Source organism: Sus scrofa, chromosome 14 (assembly GCF_000003025.6).
Source record: "Sus scrofa isolate TJ Tabasco breed Duroc chromosome 14, Sscrofa11.1, whole genome shotgun sequence".
NCBI classification, from domain to species: domain Eukaryota; kingdom Metazoa; phylum Chordata; class Mammalia; order Artiodactyla; family Suidae; genus Sus; species Sus scrofa.
In genome coordinates this window covers 14,480,128-14,504,672 of record NC_010456.5, presented here as the reverse complement: position 1 = coordinate 14,504,672, position 24,545 = coordinate 14,480,128, and the positions used below count along the sequence as shown (strand labels likewise).

At 37.9% G+C, this 24,545-nt stretch overlaps 1 protein-coding gene across 1 annotated transcript in view; it reads right to left on the bottom strand.

The window, feature by feature from the left end:
* The window catches only part of MTMR9 (myotubularin related protein 9), a 46,480-nt gene continuing 22,154 nt past the window's right edge, over positions 220–24,545 (bottom strand). Inside the window, exons 4-10 of the mRNA XM_021072388.1 lie at positions 22,331–22,504; positions 18,054–18,271; positions 17,040–17,201; positions 14,042–14,183; positions 12,062–12,282; positions 9,014–9,165; positions 220–5,150 (exon numbers count right to left, since the gene is read on the bottom strand). Coding sequence (XP_020928047.1) covers positions 4,987–5,150; positions 9,014–9,165; positions 12,062–12,282; positions 14,042–14,183; positions 17,040–17,201; positions 18,054–18,271; positions 22,331–22,504 — 1,233 coding nt within the window. The 3' untranslated portion in view covers positions 220–4,986. The remainder of the gene's footprint in view (positions 5,151–9,013; positions 9,166–12,061; positions 12,283–14,041; positions 14,184–17,039; positions 17,202–18,053; positions 18,272–22,330; positions 22,505–24,545) is intronic.

Here is a 24,545-nt window from a genome sequence, read left to right as displayed (position 1 = left end):
TTCAGCTTAATAACAGTAATGATACTCAACACACACACTCAAGAATGTTAAAACAAATGTGAAAAAAGGTTATACAAGGGGGTCCACTGTACTGTGTTGCAGAACCTTTGCAGATCTGCATTTTTTCTAAATATAAGGTCCAAACATACACAGCAATTTTAATTAAGACACTCCTAAAACCTTCACAGATATTTGAAAAAAATTAGTCTATAGATTTAATTTACTGCATTTGAATGTATTCAAATTTTATTACCATTGTCTATAGAAATTTAACACTAGCAACAGTCCTCTAAGGCAGAGGGAAAATGTGACACACAAATCTTATACACTAAGATAATAGTACCATGTTCTACAAGACTGTTTCTTGACTTAGTAAACCAAACCTGACAAAGCAACCAACTCAAGATAAATGATTCCAGTCTTAGGACATAGGTGAACTTACCGCTTAAGGAAACATTACAAATAATATTAAAATGTTACATAGACTTAACAAAAGTTCAGAATTTTCCCCTACATGTAGACAGGTTCATAATATAGAAACCTGTATGTTACAGCACTCTGAGCATACATTATAGACGCATTTGCCATACAGGGCAATTTTATTGTATAAGACATGAATAATAGTGCACTTAAATCCAAGAGTCACATTCAAATATATCAAGAGTACATCCAAATACCTGGCTATTGAAGAAATACATACTTTTTTTTTTTTAATAACTAAGTTGTGCAAGTACAACCTTTTCAGTGTAGATGGTAAAAGATATACAAGGATGTCTAAACTACGGAACTCAGGGTATATTTGTGTAGAATAATCAATCCACCTCTCCAAGGATATGTACATTTGAAAAGTGAAGCAAATGTCTTGAGCAGACAAACACAGGCAGTGTTGCACAACTTTTTATTTCAAATCCCAAATATATAATCTGTATAATCACAGATGGTTAAACAAATTGGCTCTGGAAGTCAGTAAGCTCTCATCGACAATTATTTTCCAGGACAATGTAGTGTCTAAAGTGAGCCCCATTAACTTTCACTAAATTAAGTACAAACTACAGTTCTGGACTATAGTTCAAAATAGGACATTAGGTTTATTAAAGGGAGTTTAGATAACAAGTTCAGACCGTCTAAAAACCTAGCCCTGGAGTCTCAGAGGCCTCTTCTGGGCTATTGGTTTAAAGGAAGAAAATTCTGTGGACACTAGATTATACAGACTGAGTGAAGGTAGAAGTAGTTTTATTCAAGGAAACAAAAATTAGAAAATTAGCATTTCATATCATCTGAGAATAAATATTCATGTAGAAATTAGTCTTTTAATGTTTTTTGTTAAGATGGTGAATTACACAAAAAATACTACCTAGTAGTAAACTTAGGATACCAGCTGTGGGGGGTGGGAAAGAGATCTAAGTCACATTAAAGAATAAGAAATAACTAATCTGTTTTCCTGAGGTATAGGATAAACCTGTTTCAGAGGTACTGAATGACTTCATTCTCTGGTTAATTTCAAAGCTTCCAGAACAAAGGATTAGCTATTCTAAATATTGCCCCCCCCCCTTTTGTACAGGAATACCTCTATGATAAAAGAGTGCTAATAATACTTATGTAGTTTTCATACATTAAATCTGAATATGGGTAAATATCAAAACTGTGTCTTAGGTTAAGGTCTGATAGTAGGTGAACCTGATGACTTAGTTAAGACTGACAATTAAAATAGTTAATCTTGAAACCGGTAACTCCAGGAATTACATCTCTAAGCAGATTTTTTTTTTTCTTTAAATGCAGCAAAATGTTGCTCCTATTTTATCCTTCAAGAGATAATTACTGGTCAAATCTTTTCCATGATATTGACATTTTTTTAACATTAAATACTGACTGAATCAAAGACTAAAATCTCACTAAATTTCATCCTTTAAAATTTAAAGCAGTGACATCACCTCTACAAAATCAGGCTTCAAAGAAGTTTTAAAATTCTCCATACAGATCTTAAATGACTATTGTCTTCCAAAGCTTTCCAAAAAATCTCTTCCAAAAACTTGCTTCAAAGGCCTAATTTTTCTTAGGAATAAAATTCATTTACAGGTTGTCTTAAGCCTATCAGGTTTTACAATTTCTGCTTGTCTTCTTCTCATATTAATGAAATCAAAATGAACATTTTTGAACAATTACTGAAGTCTACCACCCAAAGAGTTTCAACATTTGTATACAATCAACAAACTATTAATTTAAATCTAAGGATCCCTGTACTGATGAAAGAGGACTGTAAGCAATCCTTTGTATTTTTACAATATTCTTTGTGGGGCCCCCTTTATTGCATCCGCAAAATGTAAACCCAGCCTTCACTATAAATAAAGGCAGAAGATGCCTAATGTACATGAATTTGATTATATCTCACTCGATTATTACTGGCTTGTATGGGGCAATCTGCATGCTCACTAATTCAGCCACCATTCTCTTCATTAGAGTTTTTAAAGCCATATTTATCAAAGATAATTCTCCAAATAACCTTTAATAAATATCTCCTCATGATATTATCCATTGTATTTATTCTTTTCATCCAATAGATGAGCAACTTCATAGTATTACTAAAAACCCTCTTCAAGTTATATTGCTTTTAAAGCATTTGTCTTTGACAGAGTTCTCAAGTTTGGGTAAACTTTAGTATTTGCATTATTAGATGACCCCTTTGAAACTGCGCTGATACTATAGTTTGTTTTTACTCCCTATAAACAGCACTGAGGTTGGACAATCCCTAATTATAAATTAACACTAAAACTCATCTTGTCCAACAGTTTATGATTGCTGTCTCAATAAGAGAAAGAAGAACTGAAACACTATGCTATTGTTGTACTCTGGCTCACAAAGAAAATGTTCATCAGGAAGACAGGTATAAAAATGATAGCATACAGTTTCTCCATGACCAAGCTTAATAAAAACTCCCTCCAAAGTTTCCACCCACAGAAGAGTTATGGCCACATAATATCACCAGTGAGAGTCACTTCTAAAGCATCACTTTAAAAAAAATCTCTAGATGGTTTTCTTTATGGGCCCATTAAATGAGGGGAAAAAAGGCTCCTTCAATTTTGAGGGTCCATAAAAAAGCTAGACTGTTTCTTCTTTTAAAAAATTAATACAGGTGTTCCCTTATGTTATATCAGGTTAAGGACCCAGGCTTGTTGCTGCAGCAGCTCTGGTTGCTGCTGTGGCACAGGTTTTATCCCTGGCCTGGGAACAATTCACATGCCGTGGGTGTGGCCAAATAGTAATAATAATAATAATAATAATATAGACATTTCATATAGTACACAGATATCTATAGCCAGAAAGTCCATCTTCTTTGCGCCTTGTCTTAGCCTACAGGCGAGGGCTTTAATGCCTCAAGATTCATAACTATAGCCAAGAAAATAGGTCAGGAATAAAACTGAGCTTAGAGGAGAAAGCAGATAAGTTTACTAGAAAAGAGCTCTGACTATGGATCCATTGTCCAGCCTTTTGCTACAAGTCTGAGGAAACAGAAAAAAGACCAAGCTTGGGAAACTAGAGATAGAAACCTTTCTAAGGTTTCTGAATGTGGCCATAGCTTTTGCTAGAGTTGATTTTGAAGAACTGTATTTTTAACTCAATATATAGCTTTAAAGCAGAGTTCAGTTTTACTGTTTTACAATGAAATGGTTATATACAGATGGGATGGAAACGGTATTAAAGATTATTCTTCAACTACTCTTTTAAAAGAAAACATAATTGATAGTATTTGTTAAAACGAGCAGTGCCACAAAACAGAAATGTATATGGAAAGCACCAAACCACAAACTTTTTATAGTTGCAGGCATATACCAACCAGCATAGCATCAATATAGTCATCAATGTTTCTGTAGCATTGAAGCATTTCGAATTGGCTTCTGAAGTTTAAAACATAGCTCTATCATGTTCATAAACTTTCCCCTCCACTTAAATTATATTTGCCTAACATATAACGGACAAATCAAGAGTCAAGATAAATTTTCAAAAGGCTCAAGCCAACATGAAAAATTTAAACTCCTAGAATATTTAAAAATAAAACACAATGAAACACACACATACATACACCAGTGCAATAAGAACTTCAGACAAGGGCAGTGCATCTCTGGTTTAAGGAAACCACATTTGTTGCTTAATTATAACAACCTCTATTCTAAATGATGGTTTAATGTTACATCCAGCATTTGATACACATTTAATACGTATGGTCAAAACCCTGAAAAACCAATTCAACAGTAATATGATATCTTATCAGTAACAAATTCCTACTTTATTTCTATATTGCACATACTTTTAGTGTCTACTGTTAAAATAAATTTATCTTCTTAATGTAAATATCTGAGAATTATACCTGTTGCCCTTGTAAAAATAATTTACCTTGAGTAAATATTCAGATTTTACTTTCTTGATAAACTAGAATGAAGATGATTTCAGCTTTGTCAGTCCAAAACTGTTTTAAAGAGAATGGCTCTTTATGTGGCCAAGATATTGGAAATGGCATGTTAAACACAAAATTCTTGGTTTACTATCCATTTCAGGTTTGAAAAATATTTCTATATTTGGAGTGTTTAAAAGTCTGACCCTTTTTTAAACTAACGAATACTCCCCAAAGAGATCAATCATATCCTTGACTGGTCTGGAGCACTGTTTGGAAAAGTAGACACAGAGAAAAAGCTTATGTGTGATGAAATGGCATATAACACAAATAGCATTAAATGGGTCACCTGTTTCACATAAAATAAAATGACTAGCACCTCCTTCCTGCTCCCAAAGCGTAGAGGCCTAACAGGCCACGTGAAACATGAGTAAGTACAGTAAGCGTCATTCATAAAGTATTGAGGAATCCGTTACATCAGAAGGTCCTCACATCTAAAGCCTTAAGTTCAAGGCTACTGTGTGAGGGTGAACTGAAGGGCAAGGGAGAGAGGGGGGATACTGGACGGATGGTCCTTAGAGGCCTGCAGGAATCTGGAATCAGGGACTTTCCTGCATCCCGTCCTCAGTCTCCAGTTCTGCCAACTGCCTCCTAAGGATATTTACTTTTGCTTGTAATTCCTTGTTATATTCAATGATGTTAACCATCTCCTCATATGCTTCATCCAGATATTTGGAGGATCTGTTCCAACGCAGGAAAATACCTATTGAATCCATGAAAGGAAAACAGAAAGGGAAAAGATACACACAATGGATTGGCATTATAATTGCAGATAATAATATAATCGCATGCATTATAATTCTTTTTCACAATTCTTATCTGTTGTACTCTAAAATATATGGGAATCTTAAGGTACTGAAAGAGTACAAATGAAGTATTCAAGAAGTCACTGTACATGTTCATTAAGTCTTCTAAAAAACCCACAAAATTATGAAATAGATTGAAATACTGATCTCTGATATATTCAGGAAAACAAGCTGAGCTTTTGTCTTTTGTCCTTTTAGGGCCACTCCCGTGACATATGGAGGTTACCAGGCTAGGGGTGGAATCAGAGCTGTAGCCACCGGCCTACACCACAGCCACAGCAACTCCAGATCTGAACCGCATCTGCGACCTACACCACAGCTCACAGCAACACCAGATCCTTAACCCACTGAGCGAGGCAAGGGATCGAACCCACAACCTCCTGGTTCCTAGTTGGATTCATTAACCACTGAGCCACGATGGGAACTCCAAAGCTGAGCATTTATAATGCCATAAACTTTCCAGTTTCACAACACAAATTTTTTTACAATTAGAGAATTCACCAGGCCGTAAGACCTCCTACATGTGTGAAATCACCTTTCACTGGAAAAAGAGGCAGTTATAGTAAAGGCAGAACTACACATACACAGACTGTTATTTCACAGCCTAAACTTCAGCACTCTCTCCCTCTCTGTTACTTAAGCCCTCCAATTCTGCAGGCAATTGCTTCTTCCCCCAAATAACAATAATTATCCTTTTATTATGGAGTAAAAAACATTTTCTCCTCTATATAGATCTAAGTTAATGATATCATCCCAAAATAATGGCCTAAAGATACTCAACTCAGGAAGGAAAACACTTTCCAGGTTGCAACATGTCAGCAGTTGGCAAGTTCAGAAAGGTTTTATGATTTATTGAAACACTTTCTATAAACCAAACTGCCATGGACCCTAGAGAGTCCTAAGTGTCCAGATGCTACTTATTCTCTATCAAAGATGGATGACAGAAACACAGCCTAAAGACTGACCCACCTGTGTTGATTTTTCTATTAAATGAGCCTATTTTTAAAATCCTGTTCTTCAATACAGGAATTACGTAATATTGATTGTTAACTATGATGTAAATATAAACAGCAGAGAAATGTTTTAAGGCCAGAGTAGTGTCATTACACAATCCATATACCTACCATAAGACGATTTTACCTAACACAGAATTTCTTCCAGTTCTAAGTTGAAGCGGCACTAAACATACAGGGAAACCACGTTCTTAATGGAGTAGCAGGAATTTACTCATATAACAACAGAAATTTTCTTCTATCGCATAATCCCTAAACTCTCAATGAAGTTTAGTAAAAACTAGTAAAATAGGTCTTCAGGCCCTCCAACTCCCAAATCTGGCTTTCTTCCCAGGTAGCTAGTCTTTCATCTCAGTTATTAAACATGACGGTGGCTTTAAGGTACACTGTCCCAAAAGTCTCAAGCAAGAAGCACAGCTGTAATCTCTCATTTAGATAGCATGTGCGCTGCACCTGTGACTGTCTAAACACTCAAGAAAGCAAGAAGTTCTGAGCATCTGCAAAGTAATAAAGCTCTGACTCAGAGACTCTTAAGGCTGTCAGGGGCCATTTCCCCACAATTCCAATGAGGGGACCCCTCAACAGAGATGACTAGAAGCATAAACAGATATGCCAAGCAGAATAACCTATGACAGCTGACAACCAGAGAAGTGACAGAAACAGGCCAAGAAAACAAAACCAAGGAAGCAAAACAACTTGAAACCCTTTAACACATGCAGGGCAAACAGTTTCCACACCAAAACTGCCCTCAGGAGTAACATATTAGAACACGGCATATCGAGTTCCCATCGTGGCTCAGTGGTTAACAAATCTGACGAGGAACCATGAGGTTGCGGGTTCGATCCCTGGCCTTGCTCAGTGGGTTAACGATCTGGTGTTGCCAAGAGCTGTGGTGTAGTTTGCAGACGCGGCTTGGATCCCATGTTGCTGTGGCTCTGGCGTAGGCCGGTGGCTACAGCTCCGATTCGACCCCTAGCCTGGGAAACTCCATATGCCAAGGGAGCGGCCCAAGAAAATGGCAAAAAGACAAAAAAAAAAAAAAAAAAAGAACACAGTATAATAACTGCCACATATGGTAGTTCAGTTCAGTTTACCAAACAGCTACCATTCCTGTGTGCATGCCTTCTGTTTAATATAAAGATGAATAAAGATGTACTACCTTCAAATTGATTAAAAAGAAAGTAAATGGTACTTTATAGGCTGTGTAATGAATGGATAATTTTTAAAATACAAGCTTTAGTATTAATAAAGGAGATAAGCTTCAGGAATTTGAACAATTAATGAAGGTAAAACACCCTCCTTAGAATAGATATGGGAGTTCCCATTGTGGCGCAGTGGAAACGAATCTGACTAGGAACCATGTGGTTGCAGGTTCGATCCCTGGCCTAGCTCAATGGGTCAAGGATCTGGAGTTGTCGTGAGCTGTGGTATAGGTCACAGGCGCGGCTCGGATCTGGCATTGCTGTGGCTCTGGCGTAGGCCAGCGGCTGCAACTCTGATTCAACCCCTAGCCTGGGAAGCTCCGTATGCCATGGGTGTGGCCCTAAAAAGAGACAAAGACAAAAAAAAAAAAAAAAAAGAGAGAGAGAATAGATACAGCAATTAAGCCTGGATTATTGTTCCACACAAACAGTGAGATATCTGCATTACTATATTGATGGATGGCACTCACGTACATTTATGGACCCTTACTAGAATGACTAGCTCATTGTAATAAAAGGAACAAATCATCTCCTAGGAGCTTACAGTTTATTCTTGTCCGGATTATCTACCAGTTTCTTACACAGAAAGTAATATATTTCCTCTCACACCCATTAGGATGGCCACTACCAAAGGCAGGAAATACCCAGGAAATTAACAAGTATTAGCAAATATGTAAAGAAATTGGAACCCTTCTGCACTGTTACTGTGAGCTTTTAAAATGATGCAATCATTATGGAAAACAGTATAACAGGTCCTCAAAATATTAAACATATAATTAGCATATGATCTAGCAATTCCACTTCCACATGGAAAGCAGGATCTCAAAGAGGTATCTGCACCCTTATGCACCAAAATGTGGAAGCCACCCAAGTGGCCACTGACACAGGAACAGATGAACAAAATGTAGTACATACACACAATGGAAATTATTCAGCCTTGAAGAAGGAGATTCTGTCAGATGCTACTACATGGATGAGTCTTAAGAACATTAATTATGTTACGTGAAATAAGCCAATCACGAAAGAATACTGTATGGTTCCACATATATAAGGTACCCAGAGTTGTCAAATCCAGAGACAGAAAGCAGGGTGGTGGTTGCCTGAGGCTAGAGGGGGACAATGAGAAGTTGGCGTTTAATGAGCAGAGTTTGAAAGATGCAAAGTTCTGGAGACTTGACAACAACAATGTGATATACTTAACAATACTGAACTGCACACTTAAAATTTACCAACTTAACCATCTTTATGTTTTTGTCACAAGAAAAAAAAGTAATGTGCCTTTCTATCTGGAGAAAATATCCAATATAGACAGCAGTATCAATTAAATAATCATGGTTCATTTCTCAAATAGGGACTGAAAAAAAAAAGTGTGACAAGATGACTGATTTGAAAGAGAACAAAGCCTACAGTGAACAAAAAATGACAATTACACACAGGTTTGAGGGACAGATCTTGCCATCTTCTAGTATTGGCAGTATATACTCAAAAGCAGCTAGAGAACATCCTAGACTATTTATAAAAGGTTTGCAAAGATGCACAACTTACCCTCCCACAGCTGAAGACTCTGTGGAGCAACCGAAGGCCAGATGACAAGATTGTTTGCTTCAAAGAGAGGGTTGGTGAACTTACTCAGTTCACTGGGTCTATTGACCCAGGACCACAGAGACATCGTTTTCTGCTGTAGCTTCAACTTACATCTGATCAAGAAGGAAAATTTCCATTAAAGCAATTATTTTATGACAACCACTTCTTTTTAAGATTTTTTTTATTAGAGTTGATACAACCACTATTAAATGCTCGAAAAGGACAATTTCTTCTCTCTGTTATGTTAGAAAGCAAAACACAAGACTTTTAGCAGCAGAACAAAGTGTTGTAAGATAAAAATATTTGTCAGAGAATCAATTGGCATTCTGTTGTTGTTTGCTGCACCCACAGCATATGGAAGTTCCCAGGCTAAGGATCAAATCCAAGCTGCAGCTACTACAACCTACACCACGGCTGTGGCAACACCAGATCCTTAACCCACTGTGCTAAGCCAGGAATCCAACCTGCATGGGCCACAGAGACAATGTGGAATCCTTAACCCACTGCACCACAGTGGGAACTCTTCAATCAGCATTTTTAACTATCAATAACAACAAAAACAAAGACTGTTTTGCAGGCTTCCAAAGCTGGCAACAATGAGTTAATCCATCAAGAAGATATAATAATTACATATATGTATATTGCACTTGAGCCACAAAATATATGAAGCAAAAACTGACATAGTAGAACAGAAAAATAGACACTTCTATAATACATTTGAGGACCTCACTATCCCAATAACATATAGAACAACTAGACAGAAGATAAACATGGAAATATAAGACTTGACCAAAATGTAAGGTAATTATAGAATACTCTACCCAGCAACAGCAGAAAACACATTCTTCTCAAGTGCACATGAAACAGTCTCCAGGCTAGAACACGCATTAGGCCGCAAAACAAATCTAACTCTATACTGTTATCAAAGAAAATATTCAGAGCAAATACCCTTGATGGCACAGAAAAAACAGCATAAACACATCCATTAAATTAGACTGATCACACTAAACACATATAGCTGCAGTAACTAGAACCAAAGCACAATGAGAAAAATATGGTGGATGGAGAACTTTCTAGAGCAAACAGTTCTAAATTTTCCCCTACTTCTGAAGAATCTATAAGAAAATCTAATGTTGAAAAATTTGCCAATTCAAATTTTACTTTACTTTTTTTTAAGTAAAAAGTATGTATTGCTGTAGACGCTTAATTTTTTTTTTTTTTTTTTGCTTTTTAAGGCCACACCCATGGCAAATGGAATTTCCCAGGCTAGGGGTCTAATCAGAACTCCAGCTGCCGGCTACACCACAGCCACAGCTACAGCGGATCCAAGTCATGTCTGCACCTACGACAGTCACAGTAACACTGGATCCTTAACCCACTGAGCAAAGCCAGGGATTGAATCCACAACCTCTTGGTTCCTAGTCAGATTCATTTCTGTTGCACCATGATGGAAACTCCTCTAGGTGCCAAATATTAAACTGGTAAAAATACAGTAATTCCAGCCTTTTGTGAAAGCTGTTATTTGTTTAAATTTATTATTCAACTAAATAATGCCAACCTAGCCACCAAGCCAAAGGACAAACCTTGCCTCCCATGCAAAGGAAGCCTTTTGATTGTACCCAAAAGAGAAAATTACCAGTTAAGCACCTTTAATGATCATTCTGATACAAATTTTCTAATTAACCCTATAAACTTGATGGTATTTGGGTTGAAAAGTGAAATTATCATTCTGGGCCTAAAGACAATTTCTCGGTATAACAAAATCTAGAGCAGGAACAGGAAAACTTGCACTACAGCCACACTTCTTCTTTTTTTTTTTTTTTGGTCTTCTCTAGGGCTGAGAAGGGATTTGTTAGATTCATTAACCACTGAGCCATGATGGTAACTCCCTACAACCCCACTTCTTCTTCTTCTTCTTCTTTTTTGTCTTTTTTGCCATTTCTTGGGCCACCCCCTCGGCATATGGAGGTTCCCGGGCTAGGGGTTGAATTGGAGCTGTAGCCACTGGCCTATGCAAGAGCCACAGCAACGCGGGATCCGAGCCATGTCTGCAACCTACACCACAGCTCACGGCAACGCCAGATGGTTAACCCACTGAGCAAGGCCAGGGATCGAACCCACAACCTCATGGTTCTTAGTCGGTTTCGTTAACCACTGCGCCACGACGGGAACTCCTACAGCCACACTTCTGATGATCACCTGGCTGTGTGATTCTCTGGCTATTACCTTCCTAATCTATAAAACTAGATGGAGGACAGAGTTGCACTGTATGTTAAAGCTTCCAGATGTAAGATACTATGCTCTTATATAAGGAAATTAACATTTAAAATGGTTGCCCAGGAGTTCCCGTCGTGGCGCAGTGGTTAACAACTCCGACTAGGAACAATGAGGTTGAGGGTTCGGTCCCTGCCCTTGCTCAGTGGGTTAACGATCCGGCGTTGCCGTGAGCTGTGGTGTAGGTTGCAGACGCGGCTCGGATCCTGCGTTTCTGTGGCTCTGGCGTAGGCTGGCGGCTACAGCTCCGATTCGACCCCTAGCCTGGGAACCTCCATATGCCGCAGGAGCGGCCCAAGAAATAGCAAAAAGACAAAAAAATAAATAAATAAATAAAATGGTTGCCCAATTCACAAAAAGCTTTTTAACCAGTGTATGGAGTAAATTTTTTTGTTTTTGGCCGTGCCCAAAGCACGTGGAAATTCCCAGTGATTGAACCATGCCACAGCAGCTACCAGAGCTACTGCAGTGACAATACCAGATCCTTAAACTTCTGTGCCACAGGAGCACTCCAGTAAGGAGTAATTTAATCTAATAGAACTAAATCTAGGATATGCGCTCACCTAGCATGTGATGGGCTCATAATAAAGAATACATTTCATGTAATTTAATTTATACTACTGTAACCTCTACTGTCTTATAAATAAGACCAATGTAGAACCAAATCCTGGTCTCCTTTAGGAAGTAACCAAAACTACTAAAAATAAAATGGCTCCCTGTGAGCCATGTACCCACCTTTCACTTTCATTGTTGCCCAGAAATGTTCCAAATTGTGAGGCGTAAGCATGCTCAAAGAGCATGATGAGGAAATTCTCATTAAATTCAAAAGAACAAGGGAACTGACGAAGTATCTGCCACACACAGTCCAAGAAGAGAAGAAATACAGGTGACTCCCACTTCTGCCTGCTGTTACAATAGGCTGACTGTGCACAGCGCTGCTGGAATGGGTGACCAGCCTAAGAGGAGAGATGGAAATGTGACAGTCATGTCCTGGTGGGATCACAGTATAGCACATTCTGTTAACACATTTCACACGGCTGCATCAAAACTATTATTAAATGGAACATCATATATTTTTGGTGGCTGCTCTTTAATGGATTTCGTAGTTTAAGACAATCTTCAGCACCTAAGGGAAAAGACATTAATTTCCAAATACCTTACTAGCCTATGCAGTTAGCCATGAGAACTGCAGTTGTTCTTGGTATATCAAATAGAAGGATAATGAACTTCAGCGATAATAAACATAAATCTTTCGAGGTCTATGAAATCTGGAGCAAAGTCAAAGAACATGAGCTCTTGCGGTATGAAACAAAGGACAGCTATCCTCTTCTGTCCAGCCAAAGCACTGCAGATCATTGTGAGCTGTGTAAGCCTCACCACTAAATGGAGATAAACAAGGGGTTCTCACAGACAAATTTAACAGGTCACTCCTGATATTGAACTTTTAATTACATGCAAAAAAAGTTATGTCATGGAGACATCTGTGTGAATACTTTTATATTACAGACCAAGCTGTCCTTAGTTTCCCTCTCCTTCTACAAGGACCTGGAAGAGGCTGCCATCTACTGACCAAAGGAAATTTAAGAACCATTAGGCTCTCTGGCCCATCTAGAACCCGAGTTTATCCCAAGAGTCACACCCTTCTGGGTTTTAAACAGGCCTGCTTTATCTTTGGGTCCTCATACCACTTTATCTGGTAAAGCTAATAGCATGAATGTGAATGGGATTTTGATACCCATGAAAATGGTAATATGTTAATAAGTAAATCATACTCATTTGTCTGCTGTGCATCACATGGAATGTAGCTGAATAAGATTTGCATGAAATATTTAGGACGGTCTGACTTAGACATAAAGGTTAGTTGTCAGAGTGGGTAGACTCAGTAAACATAACAGTATTAATACATAATAAACCCAAACTGTAACCAGAAGGGCCAGAAATGATTTTTCTCCAAAGGTACTTATACTTTCAAGATATATCTAAACATTATTTTCAATCGCAATATATATAGTAAGTTAACACAGTATATATACATCTATAAGTTAAACTCCAGCTTGGAAGATTTAAATCTATTTTATGACACCTTTATTTTAGCTGTTCTTCAGCATTAAATATGACAGCACTGTGTGGTATCCTAGGGATAAACAGCTGAATTCGGCAAGGCTCCCTGACTTCTCTGTCACTGTGTCTGGGTATAGTTCAGGAAACAAGGTGTGAGGAAAATGGGTCAATTTTATCCGTGAAGGAAGTCAGGGTCCCAAAGACTTCATGAAAGCAGCGACATTTAGCTGGATCTTAAAGGATGAGAAGGATTTCACATGGCTGGGGAAGACAACGGGATGGAGCCAGACAGGCAGAAGGTAGAAAATGCTAAAGCACATGCTGCCGCCGCATATTTACAAGTCCCCACTCCTCCTCCCCACCTCATTTATGACTTTTATCTCTAGCAAGACAAGACTATGTTACCTACAGGGGAAACACAAAGAATGTAAAAGTACAACTGATACGGGTTTCTTAGGGGAATGAAGCGCCAAGTGAACAATGTGAGCAAAGAGGGAGGCAAAAAGATTAGACATTAACTAAGAGGAAGATGAACTGTCCCCCCAGAAAATTAAACATACAATTTAAACATTTGAATCAATCAGAATTCCATATATTATGTCCTTTCCAACAAACCAGATCAAACATCAAGTGTGAGCAAGCCATTTTTCTCACCTGCAGCCACTCTCTTTCTATCAAGGCCTCAAAGCCACGGATGGTCCTGCTTCTTGGCTCCAAGATGATCTGGGCCAGGGACGTAACCTGAAGTGTGGAATCAGTTCCTTCTGTTCCATGAATCAATATGGATGCTCCTTCCCTGATAGGAAAACCCAGAGTACAGATGGGACACTCCCAACATGGTCAACAACTCTTGTTAATAACATGTTTGAGCCCAATATTTCACAGTCTTGCATTCTGCTCTGTCCAGTAGGGCTTAGAGGCTAAATAAGGAATATGAGGAGAGTGTCCCTTGGGGAAAATATGAAACTATAATAAGTCCCAAATTTCACATGGCGAGAACCTGTTTATTTGTAACAAATTTCATAGAACCATTTAGCTTGATTTTTTCTTTCTTTACAAAACCACAAAGCAGACCTTATCAAACTCAGTAGGCACTGACATTTTCTGCTTTAATAGTTGACTAAAGCCTTTTCTCATCAAACTGAGAAACAATTATTTTTCTGTATCTCTCTGACCTTGCTTCTACCTTTCTGCCATCAGCTTACTGTAAAGACTGCCTTCATAAACTGTAATGAATCTGGAAAACAAGTCCTGAAACACACTTTGAGAAACATGAAAATAGGAAGAAAAATTTTTTTACATATATATATAAAACTGTCAATCTAGAAAGTCAGTGGCAATGATACTATCACAACACGCTGTATGAAGTGTCTGGAACTCCATTATTCTAAAGAATGAAAGGAAACACTGAAAACTAAATTAACTACATCTTCTCCCCTCTCCTCTTTTTATTGAAGTGACAGTGAAGGAAATTGTGGGAAAAGGAAAATAAGCTCACTACTTTCCTGTAAGTTTCATGTTTGTCTACTACTATTAATTCCTTCCCGGAGTTCCCGTCATGGCTCAGTGTTTAAAGAATCTGACTAGGAACCATGAGGCTGCAGGTTCGATCCCTGGCCTTGCTCAGTGGGTTAAGGATCCAGCGTTGCCAGGAGCTGTGGTGTAGGTCACAGATGCGGCTCGGACCCCACGTTGCTGTGGCTCTGGCGTAGGCTGGTGGCTACAGCTCCGATTCGACCCCTAGCCTGGGAACCTCCATATTGCCGAGGGAGCAGCCCTAGAAAAGGCAAAAAGACGGGGGGGGTGGGATTCCTTCCCCATGTACAGATATACTTTATACTTTAGCACAGCTATAATGAAAGGTAACTTATTATTTCCATTTTTATTATAAACATTTTCCCATGTTTCTATGTCATCTATAGAAGTACTGTATTAATAGTTACATAATACTCTATTAAGTAATAAACTACAACATACTTAATCCTATAGTTGGACATTTAGGTCACTGCGAATTTTTCCTACATTGTAGGTGGTATACTTAGCTTTTTGTCTTTTGCTGAATTATTCTAGAGTTCTTAATTTGAAAACAAGACTCCCTGATGTTCACTTCTGGTTAACAATCCCATTCTTAGGATGAAATCTAATGACTAGACTAAAGGGTATGGGCAAATATTTTAGGGCTTCTGATATATATTGGATATATAGCCTAGTTATCTGTAGTATGCTCTAATTTTAATTCATCTAACCTAAGGTCTGTTTTTACATTTTGAGTAATTATTTATAAAGAAAGATTTTTATGGAACAGTAAGTAATGAGCCAATAATATGTCAGAAAAGGGAACCCAAACATGGTAAATTAAACCGGAAACTTTCAATTCTCTAAGAGTGTGGAAGTCCCTGTTTGTTTCAGGTGGCCCAGACTAAACAAAGGTGGAGATAACAAATGCTGTTCTGCCCCCACTACCTTCATCTGCATCACCTCTCATTACGGCTGGCAACTTAGACAACATGGTTATAAGGGTCTATTACAATCCATGTTTCATAAGCAAACAGAAGCCTCTGTACTCATCATGTAATGAGAAATATTTTTAACTTAGGTGAAAAAAAAACACACACAAACCCTTATTATTAATATCTCATCATTCTGTAATATTTATTTCTCCCATATTTTATTAGATGAAAAAGTTTCACTTTCTAAAACAAAGAACAGTGACAGCCTGGGAATCCTGATACCAAGAGCCTGCCCATTTGTGATTCATGGTCCCCACTGGTAAATCGCTAAATCACCACACAATCTTAAGCAACCTCTTCCATTACCAATTTCTCACTAACCAGAAAAAAAATTACCTATATATTTCCCTAATTTAGAAGCATCAAGAAAACAAAACAAAGTCTCAAAGAAAAGTGCCATCCAACTATGTGGAGGCCACGCTTATACCTACCTACTGTTTCAGTGGGAATCCCCTTCTTAAAAAGGGCATTCTAAGCTTCTGCCATAACTTACACCAGTCCTTCTGCCTCTGTTCAAGTCTTCTGTCTCAAGGATTAGCAACCTTCAACTGAGTGAATAAACTAAAATCACTTCACATACTCCACATCACTACCATCAGGTTTTCTCAACTTGAGATCCAAATATAACCACACATATCAAGTAACTTGTACCCAGCTAGCTGAGACATTATAAAGGATCATGTGCAGTGTGACAAAATTACATGTGTCCTTTCATTGATATTTCAAAAATTCCTAGAAGACCAAGTTAGGCCCTCTGAGGAAAAATAATAAAACTGCTTTTCATTCTTTTTCACAGTTTAATTAAAAAAAAATTTTTGGCAGATTCATAATTTGAGGATTTTAGAGGGAGAAAAAAAGGTTCTTGTAGTGCTTAAAAATTTGTGTCATTGAGGACATGTTTATGTATATGGCTCATATTCACTCAAACATTATCAATTAAATGCCTGACTCTAAGCACACACTTAACTGGTAACTAAGTGACACTGACTTCTATAGTTCTTCTACAGTTATGTATAAAATGATATGAACATCAGATACAGAACAGGCACGAACTATAACATAATACACAACCACAGGTGCAGATGGAAGCAAAGTCTAGCTGGCGTAGGTGCCCCACTCAGGAGCCCTGAGCTGCACATTACCTGTCGAGACACTGAGCCGCCAGACAGGCAGTTGTCAGAATCTCTTTGATGTGAGTCAGCCAGTTGGAGGCCTCCAATTTACTGAGCCATCGGTCCATGTTATGTGTTTGGTCATTACAAGCTTCCACGAGTTTGATTAAGCTATCCTGAAGAATGTGATACCTTTCAAAAACAAGAAAAGTTAAAAAATACTAACAGAAAATAGAATAATGAAGAAACCAAACCAAAAACTCAGTCTCCAATATGGATAAGAGCAAACACAGCTCAAAATACTATAAAAATACTTAACTTGCTATATAATAATTTGAAGGTTAAAGATTGAAAGACTAATATTAAGCATGATTGCAAAAATGCTTAAAATGCCTATGATGGTTAAGCTGTTCCTCTCTGGATAGATGAAACCCAGGTTGCATAACTGAATTATCTGACTGGAGAGAGGGCCAGAGTATTGCATCTTGTGAGAGGTCAAAAGACAGCACCACTGACAACTGCAGTCCTGTTCCCAGGGACTCATGGCTGGACAAGCACAGCAGCAGGTTTACCCAAGAAAGGCCAACCCACACCCCACTGTTATTAGCTCTACCTCCCACCCACCCACTCAGGAGGAGTTATAAACCACCAATCACAAGCATAAGCAAGAGACAGTATCAGAGGAGGTACAAAAATGAAGGGTACGGGGGAAATAAAATCCCTTTAGGTCTTTTTGAATTAGGAAAACAATTATCTGTAGTGTATCTTTTTAGTAAATTTGGTGACAGCTGATCTACAAGTAGAGAAGCAGACCTCCTGGTGATGAAATTTCAGAGCAAACCTAAGAGGAAATATACTTATTAAAACGCATTTGTGGGCCTCCACAGTAAGTTTTCTGCTTACCTTTAAAAACACAAGGTAATCCAGCCAATTTTTGACTCTAAAATGCAATTTTCATTTGGAAACCTGGTATTTTTGAACAGCTAAGGGCTCACCCACACTAGCTTCAGATAAAAGTCTACTACTGTCTGCTGAATTTTTTACCTCTCAATGGACTTATGAATCCTCCTCCACTGGGGATAATGAGCTTCTTGTTCAAAGCCGCCTCCTTTGGCTCTAGCTTGTTGAGCTACGTTTAGAGGCCGAGTGTCAATGATGTAGCCACGCTTTCCTGCCCTGAGGGTTGCATTTATCAGCTTCTCATCTTCTTTGCATCGTCTGCCATTTGTGCCAGTGAGTGGCTGACCACTTCGCATAATTACCTACAAGCACAATACAGTCTAAAATTTAATAGTAGCTGCTTTTAAAGTTTCTGAAAACAAATGAATTAGCTACATTAAGAGTGTTTTGAAAAAACAATTGTGCGTCACTTTGGAGATGGATCTGATTCTAAAACGAAGAAATATCTCTATGTATTGACAATAGTTAACAACTGCAAGACAAAGGTAAGACTTGCACTTTTACACAATTTTCCTTCCTACTATCTCAACATAAATTACTACTAGTATTACTTCTATGACAAAATAAACTATAGCTCCTCTTTAAGATCAAATATTACAATTCATTTAGTCAATGAATTAATTATTCAGTAGGTCTGGACCTATAATTAAGATAATAATAATTGTTTGGAGGGTGGGGGGATGTGCTTGGGCTGTGGGATGGAAATCCTGTGAAATCAGATTATGATCATTATACAACTACAGATGTGATAAATTCATCTGAGTAATAAAAAAAATAAAAATTAAAAAAATAAAATAAAACCTAGGGACAACCACTGTTACCAGTTTGGTACATACCTTTCTAGTCTTTTTTCATACTTAAATATGTACATATGTTCTGTTTAGAAGGGAAAGGAACATTCTGTGCTTTCTGCTTTAGAGCCTGTTTTCACATAATAACAAGTCACGCACATATTGGCATCATCGGGAAATTTAAGTTAAATTGTTTCCTTTTCAGAGTTTTATCTATATTGTACATAATATATTAGTCAACCTCCCTTTAACATCTTGAAAAAATTTAGGGAAAAACCACCAGGAATCAACTTCAAAACATTTGTAAGGAAACAAACGAATAAACTGATGTTGGGGGGGAAGATAATAATAATAATGGGGAGTTCCCACTGTGGCGCAGCGGAAACAAATTCCACTAGGAACCACGAGGTTGTGGGTTCGATCCCTGGCCTCGCTTAGTGGGCTAAGGATCTGGCATTGCCATGGGCTGTGGTGTAGGTCACAGACATGGCTTGGATCTGGCATTGCTGTGACTGCAGCAAAGGCTGGTAGCTACAGTTCCGATTAGATCCCTAACCTGGGAACTTCTATACACCATGAGTGCAGCACTAAAAAGACAAAAGACAAAAAAAAAAAAAAAGAGTAATAATGGCCTATGTACAGTAAACTTTTGCTTCAACTACATAAACTTAGAATTGGCAGGTTTTATCAAGAAAAGGCACCACTGGCAAGATTTTTTTAAAGTTCATGCACTATTTAATTTTTGAAATTTTTATTGGAGTACAGTTGACCTAAAAAGTTGTGTTAGTTTCAAGAACACACCCTCACACCATGCACAAAAATAAACTCAAAATGGCTGAAAGACTTAAATATACGACAGGACACCATCAAACTCCTAGAAGAAAATAGGCAAAACACTCTCTGACATCAACATCATGAATATTTTCTCAGGTCAGTCTCCCAAAGCAATAGAAATTAGAGCAAAAATAAACCCATGGGACCTCATCAAACTGAAAAGCTTTTGCACAGCAAAGGAAACCCAAAAAGAAAACAAAAAGACAACTTACAGAATGGGAGAAAACAGTTTCAAATGATGCAATCGACAAGGGCTTAATCTCTAGAATATATAAGCAACTTATACAACCCAACAGCAAAAAAGCCAATCAATCAAAGGAAAAGTGGGCAAAAGACCTGAATAGACTGTTCTCCAAAGAAGATATATAGATGGCCAACAAACACATGAAAAAATGCTCAACATCGCTGATTAGAAGAGAAATGCAAATCAAAACTACCATGAGATACCACCTCACACCAGTCAGAATGGCCATCATTAATAAATCCACAAATAACAAGTGCTGGAGGGGCTGTGGAGAAAAGGGAACCCTCCTGCACTGCTGGTGGGAATGTAAACTGGTACAGCCACTATGGAGAACAGTTTGGAGATACCTTAGAAATCTATACATAGAACTTCCATATGACCCCGCAATCCCACTCTTGGGCACCTATCCGGACAAAACTCTACTTAAAAGAGACACGTGCACCCGCATGTTCATTGCAGCACTATTCACAATAGCCAGGACATGGAAACAACCCAAATGTCCATCGACAGATGGTTGGATTCAGAAGCTGTGGTATATATACACAATGGAATACTACTCAGCCATAAAAAAGGATGACATAATGCCATTTGCAGCAACATGGATGGAACTAGAGAATCTCATCCTGAGTGAAATGAGCCAGAAAGACAGAGACAAATACCATATGATATCACTTATAACTGGAATCTAATATCCAGCACAAATGAACATCTCCTCAGAAAAGAAAATCATGGACTTGGAGAAGAGACTTGTGGCTGCCTGATGGGAGGGGGAGGGAGTGGGAGGGATCGGGAGTTTGGGCTTATCAGACACAACTTAGAATAGATTTACAAGGAGATCCTGCTGAATAGCATTGAGAACTATGTCTAGATACTCATGTTGCAACAGAAGAAAGGGTGGGGGAAAACTGTAATTGTAATGTATACATGTAAGGATAACTTGATCCCCTTGCTGTACAGTGGGAAAATAAAAAAATTATTGAAAAAAAAAAGTTGTGTTAGTTTCAGGTATATAGCAAATCAGTTATAATTTCCATTCCTTTTCAGATTCTTTTCTCATATAGGTTATTACACAGTATTGAGTAGATTTCCCTGTGGTACACAGTAGGCCCTTGTGTTCTCTTTTATGTATAGTAGTGTGTATATGTCAAGTTCATGCACTGTTATTCTTGTTTTGGGAATCATTTTCAATATCTTGAAAGCTATTTACATTTTATTTATTCTCCAGAGGGCTCCCATTCAGGATTCTAGGATAGCCACTTGTCTCCAAAGTCCACCAACCATAGATTTTGAAAGGTTTGCTTTTGAAACTTTTCTCAAGAAATCACTATCTATTATACTGATCTCTTCCCTGAGTGAATGGTTTAGAATTATTTCAGCCTCACCTCATAATGTATACTGTTATCTTAACTACCTCGAAATTTTTTTTTTCTTTTTCCTTAAGGCTGCACCTGCAGCATATGGAGGTTCCCAGGCTAGGGGTCGAAATGTAGCTGCAGCTGCTGGCCTATACCACAGTCACAGCAATGCCAGATCCCAGCCTTACCTGCCACCTGTGCCATAGCTTGCGGCAATGCCAGATCCTTAACCCACTGAGTGAAGCTGGGGATGGAACCTGCATCCTCACAGACACTATGCCAGGTTCTTAACCTGCTGAGCCACAACTCAAACTCCTACCTTGAAATTTAATATGATCAAGGAAGGTCTTCCAGAGGATGACAATGGCTAACTCAGACTGCACTTACCACGTAAATGGGCACAATAAGATATTTTAGATCAGTTACTAAAATGCTTTATGGTGAACTCCAGTGAAGAGAGGTATTACTGTGCAAGCAGGATAGATGATCTGATATTTAGAAATCTCTTTATTCTAAATATCTATGTTTGACTCACTAAAGGGGGAAAGGAAGATGGAAGAAAGCTATAACTTATCTGCTAATTTACTATCAGATTCAAAATGAGAAGCAGAGTTCACTGACAGAAAATAAGGGAAGAGAAACACATTTAAGAAATAAATACACAGAATGCACTTGCCTATTCAATTCCTTACTCCCCTGTTTACTTAAAGTGTGACTAACGACATATGTCACTCTGCTCCCTTTTGATAATAAAAACAGCTGCTCAATTTACCTTCCACAGGAAAATGTGGTGAGAATAATTAAACTATCATGCAATTATTCTGGTCAGAGAAATTTATTTTTCTTCCTAAGACTGTTATTTTAGGTATCAAATGAGTATTAGTTCCCTTGGTACAGAGTCCTGAAGATAAACCTGCCTGGGCTCTTCTAAGATTAAGCAGCATCATGGAAAGAATTCAAAGTCATAATCCTGATCACAGAAAACACCCTACTCCCGATTCCCTAAAGTTTAAATAAAAGTAAGTCCTAGCAGGAGAAACTAAACACTTCAATGAACAGGCACACACAAAGGGTGAACACAGACGCTCAAACCAAGTCTTTCAGTAGATCCAGCAGCAGTTGTTACTGTTCACTCACCATTCCATTTTTTTTATGATAATAGCTGAGCACTGGGAAGCGTCCTCCGTGCCGAAACATAGCTACCTTCCGAAGAGCTTCATCATCGATGGCTTTGGGCACTATGACAATTGGTGGGTAAGAGGGGCAGACAGCAAATTCCTTATTGACGTAGCTTAACCTCCATTCACTGGTCTGAAAAACACAAAATACTTCAAAGCTAAGCAAGTATCTCAATATTACAAAAAAATCTGAAAAATTTTAAAGGACTTTAGAGATTGATTTTCCTACAATGAAGAAGCCATCTCACAGGAATTTTAATAAGATACCTACCCCATACTTAAATACTTCCAGAGAAAAGGAGCTACATTCTTCAGTGCCTACAGTGCTAGGTGTCCCTAGTTCCTAGAAAGTTCTTCCTCGGATTGAACAAAATTTACTGCTCTGTAACTTCCCCTATTGTTTTTCACTGTGATTTTAGCACAACTTCCCTATTTCACACATAATCCTATGGAATATATGAAAGACAGTTGCTTCTCCCTTAGTCTTCTATTTTCCAAGTTAAATATATTAAGTTATTTATGAATATCGGGGCCAACATCATCTCATTCATCCTTTTCTGGGTACCATTTATGTTGTTAATGGTACTCTTAAGGTACAGCAACAGGAAGACCAATATGCCAGGTAATGCTTAATCAGAACAGAACTACTACCTACATAAAATCCCTTATTTACTTTTATTATTTAAAAAAGGAGAAAAATGTAGAAAGATTGCTAACATCTTTCCTAAACCTGTAACAACTTAAGACTATACTTATGAGTCAATGAAATAATTTCACTCAGTATGGTAAGGACCAAAAGTATACAGTATAAAATTACTGAATGTTTATTTCTAATATCAAAAATAAAAACCGGAGTTCCCGTCATGGCTCAGTGGTTAACGAATCCGACTAGGAACCATGAGGTTGTGGGTTCGATCCCTGGCCTTGCTCAGTGGGTTAAGGATCAGTGTTGCTGTGAGCTGTGGTATGGGTTGCAGAAGCAGCTCAGATCCCACGTTGCTGTGGTGTAGGCCGGCAGCTACAGCTCCAGTTAGACCCCAGCCTGGGAACCTCCATATGCCGTGGGAGCAGCCCTAGAAATGGCAAAAAGACAAAAAATAAATAAATAAAAACCACTTGAAGACTATAAAAAGCTTTGCATAGTGATTAAAAAAATAATGTGTGTGTAAATTTCAGTTATGTTCCTGAAAATCAGAGTTGGCCTAACATTACTGTCCACGGGTTGTACTGCCAGGAGGATAAACCAAAGGATGTTTGATATACTACTAGGAGTATTTAAAAAAAAAAAAAAAAAGCCCTTTAACAAGATACAATATCATGCTTTTTAAATTTTTTTCACCAAAGTTATTCACATCATTAAAAGAGTTTCTAAAAAGATCCATTATTTTTTTAAAAAGGAAGCTACCTTGTTCCCTGATCAACCATGATCTCCTTCCCTTTCCCCAGAAACAATCATTTTCAACTCTTGGCTATTTTTAAATTTTGCGTGTTTTTCACTATTAGGTATTACTTACCGATTTCCTAGAGAATGCTACGGTTCTTCACAGACCTGCATTGTCACTTCTGTCATATATTAAGTGTCCACACATGTTGGGCTTTCCATTCCACCCACTGGTGTACAGTAAATCCATAGCTTTTAGAAAAAGCTTGGTATTTAGTAGGCCAAGTCTCCTACTCTCCTCTTCCCTCCTATTGTTCTTCAAGAGAAACTTGGTTCCTCTTGGTCCTTTGCTCTTTTATAAAACTTTTAATCAAATTCCATGTAAAAATCCACTGACGGTAATGACTTATAGATTGATTTGAAAACAATTAAGTTTTATAATATTTAATCTCCTTGTTTATGAGCCATGTCCCTCCACATTTAAAGCTTTCTTAATTTTTTCAGTAAAGTTCTAAAATTCTCTCAATAAACATCTTGCATATCTTTTCTTATATATACTCTTAGAAACCTTACATTTTTACTGCATTTCAGTTGTATGTCTTCAAAATTGTGGTTGGTATAGAGAAATGCCTACAATTTTAAGATTCTTTTAGTTTCCTATATAGACAAGCATATTATCAACAGCTAACAGCAACTGCGCTTCTTTCAATTTCAGTCCTTTATTTTTCCTTCTCGTCTTACTGAGATAGCTAGGAGTAGTGGGCATCTCTGTCTCACTCTTAAAGAGAACAAT